This window comes from Copadichromis virginalis, linkage group LG7, assembly GCF_057382275.1.
Source record: "Copadichromis virginalis isolate Kocher_CV1m ecotype Utaka linkage group LG7, C_Virginalis_male_GT1.1, whole genome shotgun sequence".
NCBI classification, from domain to species: Eukaryota; Metazoa; Chordata; class Actinopteri; order Cichliformes; family Cichlidae; genus Copadichromis; species Copadichromis virginalis.
The window spans coordinates 41,941,528-41,949,059 of NC_140624.1; the positions used below are offsets into that span (position 1 = coordinate 41,941,528).

A 7,532-nucleotide genomic window follows, 5' to 3' on the forward strand; every position below is an offset into this window, starting at 1 on the left:
GAGAGGAAAAAAACTCTCTTTATTGAAACACGCATTTAAACATTTAAATATTACAAGAATGTAATCACAGAGAATAAAAATGTATCGTACCACTGGGTACTAAAACGGCCAAGGAACTGACCTTATCGCCACCTACCAGGGCGTTCAAGTCAAAACAATAAAAAACAGTTTCCACAGGATGTGACCTCATAAACTGCTGAATGGAACAAACTTAGGATTGATGCACATGTTTACTTTCTTAAAGAATTAACTCTTTCGATTTCAAAGTATTACAATGCAAACCATTTCTTAGGTACAGTTTATAACAAATATGGTCAGGTCTAAATGCGATCACTCTATAGCCTGTCTGAAATGTAAATGATTTTTTAAACTGTTATAAACACAAAATATTTAAACATTTTCAAAATATTTCCATCTGAAAAAAATTGGTGGCTTAAAAACAAAAATAAAGCCTTCATTCAATGCTCACTGAGAGGCAATCTGTTGATCCAGGTGTATAAAAAAAAGAAGAATTGTTTCCCATTTGACTTTGACTAATTTATTTAAAGTTAATTACATGTGGGGAAATGTTACTGTATTTTAAGAGCCCAGACCCAACTTTACTTTCAGGAAAACTATGGAAGAGTCAGTGTTGAAACTTGAACAGGAACCGTCCTCCATGTGCAGAGGGGCATGGGTTCCTACGGGATAAGACAGCTGAATGCCAAAGTCTTCATGTAAACTGACTCTACAACAGTCAATTCTGCTGAGCAGGTGTAATGGGCTCTGCAGCAGATTCATTGTCCTCGTCTGAAATGTGCAAGACCTCCTGAAACATTGAGAGGACACGGCCAAAATGAGAGCCCTCCCAGAACACCTTGCCACATCTGGTGCAGACGTAGAAGAGAGGGATCCTTGGAAGGAGGGTAGGGGGCACGGTGTGAAGCTGAATAGGCGCGCCCCCGGGAAAGGTCAGGGTGTCAGGGTCCAGCCCTGAAAGGGAGGCCCAGCGACACTGAAGAGCATACCTGGGGAGCTTTGGGGTCAAAATGTCATCGTGCTTCTCCTCTTGCTGGTGCATTAGGTCAGTGTTGTCCTGGTCTGATAGGAGTCCTACAAAAAAAAATTATTTCTTTATTCTTAAAGGGAAAAGGAAGCGAGGTTATCAATGGTGAGACAAACAGCTGCAGACATAATGGACTGTAGATTCATCCTTAAATGCTTTAGAAAGTATAGCCTTTCCTATAATACTGTGTGAGTTTGACAAACCTTTCTTTTTAAGCATCCCGACCATATCGTCTCGTGGCACTGCCACATACTGATCACTGTTACATGCCTGGAGAAACAAAGAAACAGTCACCAGCAGCAGATATAAAAATGTAAAAATGTGGAAAAAAGAAAATATTCTCGTCTGTTTACAAGCTTGTTGCAAATGTGGCCATTTGTACTCTAAATGCTGACACCATTAAAAATCTTTTTTGCTTTGAGCTTTATTCTTTCATATTCATTTTCATGATAGCTGACTGGCGGCTGTCATTTTGCTGTTATTTAAGTGGGTGTAATGTAGGCTGAGCAAATGTGTCAGAAAGTGCAACGGCCGCCACAAACGACATTAACATTTCCATACCCATCTCCAAAAACAACACAATAACACGCATAATAAATTCAATAGAGAACAATGTGTCTGCTGTAGGGATTTGACATTTTTATGATGGTGGAGGAGAGCTCTGACCAACATGTCAGTTAAAAAAAGAAAACATGTAGTGGCGATTAAGGACACAGTATGACTCACACTCATCTAACCAGGGATCACTGAGCACTTTAGATGTACATGTGTTGACAACAATCAGGACGGAACTAAAATTATGGCCATAGGCTCTCTGAGTGACGCAGAAAAACAAATGCTTTGCTATGTAGCAGGCTCGATTACAGTAATGCTCTGATAGAAAAATGTTTTGCATCACCTATAATTGATTGAGAAATATTCAAAGCACATTACACCAGTTCTGAAGTCTATCCACTGGCTGCCTCTCAATTTCCAAAATTATTTTCTTTTACTTGATGGATTCACTCGTGTATATGAACCAGCACAGGGTCTCAGGTCCTCCACAACCTGAAAAGTCTGCCAGAGGAGCTGAGAGCAGGTGGAAGTCATGAAATCTTTAAACATAGACCTACCTATCTAGACAGGCCTGGCTTTTAACTGAGCATGTGCTACTGATGTCACAAACTTTTTTTTCTTACCATTTTATCATTTTGGATGTTTACTTTCCATCACATTACTTTATTTTTATTCACTGACTGTTTTTTTTTTTTCAAATTGTACATTTGATTCTATTTTATAATTATTTATCTTCTTATCTCTATTTAAAATTTTTCTATCTGTGTATTTTTTCTTTAATGTTATTTGCACTTTTATTCCAATTATAAGCTATTTATATTTTTTATTTATTTCTTGCTGTTTTGTCTTTAAGTATTTAAAATGGCTCATTATCACATATGAATTCATCTTTATTACTAATGGTTATTGCCTTGTAATCAGCTTCTCAGTGATCTGAGAAACACCTGGAACTGCACTACACTGCATGAGAAATACTTTGTAAATGAAGCTTGACAGATCTGATTAACTGGTTGAATAAAAACAACTTTTTTTTTTTATTGACTAACAGTGATTATTCCCTTTGAGAGAAGTGGAGCCAATTTCTGACAGAAAAATGACAGACATAACAGACATCTACTCCCCTCACTCTAGGTGTCAGGATATTTAGATCTTTTTTTTTTTTTTTGGCTTAACAGGTTGATATACATTTAATATACAGACAGATGACATAAAAATAAACTAAAAGTACAGTGCAGTACCGTGTCACTCCTAACCCAGTATATGACACAGGATAATGATTACAGACTACAACCTAGGTTGGCTTCACATTGTAATGACCCAAAATACTTAAAACATCACCTTACCTAAAGTAATAAAAACCCACCAGAGTACACAGTAAATTCTTAAATGGCTAACCTTAACAACCGGCTTTAAAACACAAAGTTGCAGACCTATGTTAAAACACGGGAAAAGTACAGGTCTGATAACTTGCGTTGATCTACTCGCACACCAGCAAAGACACATTTTTCTCAGGTTCTTGCTTTGGTGTGAAAGGCCATAAGTGTTACAGAACGATCAGATCTTTGTGTGTATAGACAGTGTTAACACCTCAGTAGCATTCACGTGTTCGCATTATAACGTCCTTCCCTGATAAATGGAGAGACATTAGTGGCCTCTTGTGTGCCGGCCCCCAACTCAAAGACAGACACATGCACACATTTGTCTGTAAAACATCCTGACAGCATGTCAGTGCTAAAAGCCTTGTCAATACATCAGGTCTCCGCCCAGTAAACAGCATTCCTTGACTAGTTCACTTAAGGTTTGCCTCTCTTCACCTGGGAAAATTCAGGACCATACACCCACTCAAAACAATAGCAAGTCATCTCATTTGTGTGCACATGTAGAGCAGTGTTAGCCTTTGTGGTGACAGAGGGCATGCAGGGAAAAGAGGGGAAGAAACACTGGAGGTGTGGGAATAGTAGAGGTGTAACCATCTGTCTTGTCTGTGCGAATGAAGCTTACTTCTCCCTGGCTGCATGCATGAACTCCTCTTTGTATGCTGAATTACACGTATACACAAAACCACGTAACATGCAAAAACACACACACACACACACACACACACACACACACACACACACACACAAAAATTAACCGCACAGATAAAATACTTCACAATTTGCACAGGCTACACTACACTGAGCATACAAACCGCATGCACACAGATGCTAACAGCACATACACATGGTTGACACATACGACTGTGGCGGCAGCCAGGAAAACAGACCGAGCTATTTGCTCAGCTCAAAGTTTCCCAGAGTTGAGCAAGCCAGAACCTGCTCTGAACTCTCAAAGCTAAGCCACGGACGGGCAGGCACACACGCACATCGTCTCACACACACGCAACCTGGATGAAAATAATTGTATAATTAATCAGAGATCCTGCAGAGCTCTGTTAGACAAATGAGCTAAGTACAAGTGATTTTCTTTTTTCAATTTGTCACATTAGCAGATGTGCTGATAAGAAAAATGACTCTCCGACAGCTGGTGTTTCTTTATCCTACATCATTACTTAACTAGCAGAATTTTCAGGTATGCAGCTGTCACACAGGGAATAGGCTTCATCAAACCATTTCAAGTACAAAATTCAAAAGGTTCTTTATTGTCACTGTGCGGTCACACAACGAAATTCTTAAAGCCAGACAGTATTTAAAACACAGACAGACACACAGTAAATAAACATACGCAATAAAGAAACCTTAAAAGGTGCCAAAAACATACAAAGTTGACTCTGCTCGTTTGGACACGCTCGTTTTAGACACGGCATTATTCTGCAGGTTAGTCAGACACCATGACTTTATTTTCTTGTTTGGTTTTCAAACAAAAGGTGTGAAGATGCAAAAGCTCGACACTTACTGCAAATCATCAGAATCTCCCTACAATACTGGCTATACTAAACTGGAATGAGGAAATATTTTGGGAGGTGGGGGGCTTTTTGGTACAATGTCTAATAATATTTCAATACTAGCTTTAGCATGCCACTAGGCTCTTCTACTTAAAACCCAGACGAGTGACTAATGATCAAAGGACCACCAAAAGTGAATTTGGCAATTCATAAATTTTTTTTTAAAACAATTTAGATTTTTTTTAAATTGAAAGCTCTAGAAAGTTTTAGGCAGGTACTACACTGAGCTGCTCTGGCCTTTGTTCCATGTTTTTTCGGGGAATCTAAGGCACTCTCACAGTCTGAACGTCCCTTGCTGGGACAACAAAGCCATCTAAAGTCTGATACTGTGTTTTAAAGGACGGGATGTGGTGGGAAAAAAAAGAAAAGAGGAAAGAAAGTGAGGACAGCAGAGAGGAGGTGGTGGTGGAGGTGGTGGTGGGACTTTTTCCCCTAACGTGCTCAAACACACACACAGCACTGGCTCTGTATGCAGCTCCCATGGGAAAATCCTAGACCAATCTCAATAGGCGGTGCTTTTAGGGCTGATGCCGGTCACATGATCACAGCAGCCAATTGGACACTAGTGATTTGATTCAAATTGTGGTAAGTCAGGTAAAGGACAGCGTGGGAACTGGAGAGGAGAGGAGTGAAAGGGGAGCACAAACTGCATCATCATCTCCCTTTGGAAAGGTTCTCGCTGAAGTCTTTATGTAAACTTCAAATCTGAGTAAAGGTTAAAAAATACTTAAAATTCCGCCGTCCGAGGTTGCTGTGGTCTAAAGCATATACGCTGTATGTAAGAAAGGAACTTTTTTTCCTCTCCTTTTTTTACAAGAAACTTAAAAACTCTTCCCAAGGAAAGCAAAAGAAAACATTGATGACCAGAGATTCATTGTTCCCACATCTGGGAAGTTCTGCTCTGTTTGAATCCCCTGTCATTTCCTTGAGCAGACATAAAATATTGTTACTCCTGTAAGATTATGTAGATTTATTTTAAGTTGGATTTTATGCTGATTTTGGAAACAATCTGACTCAGACTGCTGTAGAAATGTGAGATTGATGAGCAAGCAAAAGCTAACAGACCATAGTCCCAAGGTCATGCTATGCAATGGGAACCCATCAGACAGTCTCTTGATTTAGCTTCCAAAGGCAACTGTCTATTTTCTGACTGTCTAGCATAAGCAGTCAGTTGGTAATTGTCTGCAAATGACAATAAATAAACAAATAAATACAAATTTAAAAAAGCTAAATCATCACCTGAACACAGCTGATAGGTATCTAATGAACTTCACCCCTCATTTGCTTTCCACAGACTGTTTATCTGCAATCAACCAAAACCTGCTGAAACATGATTTGTCAATGGCACTAGGACTACAAACAGACAAAAAGGAAACCAGGAAGTTTTGCCAACAAAAATTGCCCTTTATCTACACATTCTGTTTATGAATGTCGTCAGAGAGTTTGCACAAGTTCGTGACAGAAGAAAAGAGTGGAAACACTTTCATTAAGCTGAGAAAAGACCAGCAGAATTTTAGTGTTAATCATTAAATGAAAATCTTATCATTGAGGGTAAAATAAAGCCTGAGGCACTGTAACGCCATTTACTTAGGTGGTGAGAAAAAAAACATACACTCTGACAATATGATTTCTATTAAATGATCAAATAATTAGTGAAGGCTTTATTTAAAAAATGTACTTACAAAGAGAACAAGTTGCTCTGGACTTTAATTTTTGTGTGTGTTACCACAATACACCTGATTAATATGAAGGGAAACTGATAAATATTAGTGAATTATGATGGTTTGTACAGAGCCTGTTAATCAGAACATGGGCATAAATTACTTAAAATGAAGAGAATAAAGTGCATAATTACATGGAGATAGAGCGAAAACGTCTGAAAACAAGCAGTAAACAACAAATAGTAAGTCCAGCTGAATTAACACTGACTTAAAAAACAGAGCAAAGCACATTTTTGGATTTATATGTAGGTATAATGCATATTTATTACATTGCTATTGTTCCTTAAAACACACCTATTACTTCATTTCAATTTCATAGACAGATGCCCAAAAACTCTTCCTGTATACTACATTATCTAAACCTCTAAGGATTGTTTCTCTACTGCTGCAGCATGAGGGAGATACTGCAGTGACCCGTTAACTTTACTTTCCCACAGTATCCTGCGGGTGTCTGGCCAGTATCTCAGTCTGACAGCCTGAGGTAATTACCAGCTCTCCTAACTAACCACTACCACCTGACAGCAACTTGAACTTGACAGCAACTTGACAGCAGAGCCTGCCCGGGCTTGACATCACACACACCTTCCTCTGACTCACCTCACCCCTCTCTCCCTCTCTCACACACACACACAAATTTATATACGCCGCACAGGCATGGAGAAGATGTAAAAACTCACATGGAACTCATAGACCTTCCCTGAGTCATCTTGCACCCACTCACTTCACCTGCATGACGCACAAATTATAGAAGTCTTTCTTAATGTTCCCAAGAATACAAATTACAAAATATGACATGACTGTGGTAATTGTGCTCTTAACTGCATCTTGAGCAGAGTCAGAGCTCAACAGATGCCAAGTGCAAAAAGGTCAAAAATAATAATAGAATTTAAAAATTTCCCCTGTAAGATCATCTTCTCAGGCACCTCGAAGGTCACTGCTGCTGACTGTGTGCTCCGTGACTTCACTACAGTAAACAGGCCCAAATTTCCTGTGGAGGATGATGGTGACGCGAGACGCATCTCCAGTTTTCAACGGAAGAGTCTGAATTTTTCAAGTCCAGAAAAAGCTCATCATTTAAGGAGTGCAAACAGAAGTGTGCTCATCAGGGTTGTTAGTATTATTATTATTATTATTTACAATTGCATTATTGTGAATTCATCCATCAGCGCAAAACTAAGGGAGTTTTAGTGTAATCTTCAAAGCACCTGCACTTCTCTGTGGTACTTGTTAGCCTGTCATGCAGGACTTTTCGACCACACCAACAAAA

At 39.1% G+C, this 7,532-nt stretch overlaps 1 protein-coding gene across 1 annotated transcript in view; it reads right to left on the minus strand.

The window, feature by feature from the left end:
- The window catches only part of exd3 (exonuclease 3'-5' domain containing 3), a 48,016-nt gene continuing 40,484 nt past the window's right edge, over positions 1-7,532 (minus strand). Inside the window, exons 20-21 of the mRNA XM_085463436.1 lie at positions 1,249-1,315; positions 1-1,092 (exon numbers count right to left, since the gene is read on the minus strand). Of these exons, the coding sequence (XP_085319562.1) occupies positions 737-1,092; positions 1,249-1,315 (423 nt within the window). The 3' untranslated portion in view covers positions 1-736. The remainder of the gene's footprint in view (positions 1,093-1,248; positions 1,316-7,532) is intronic.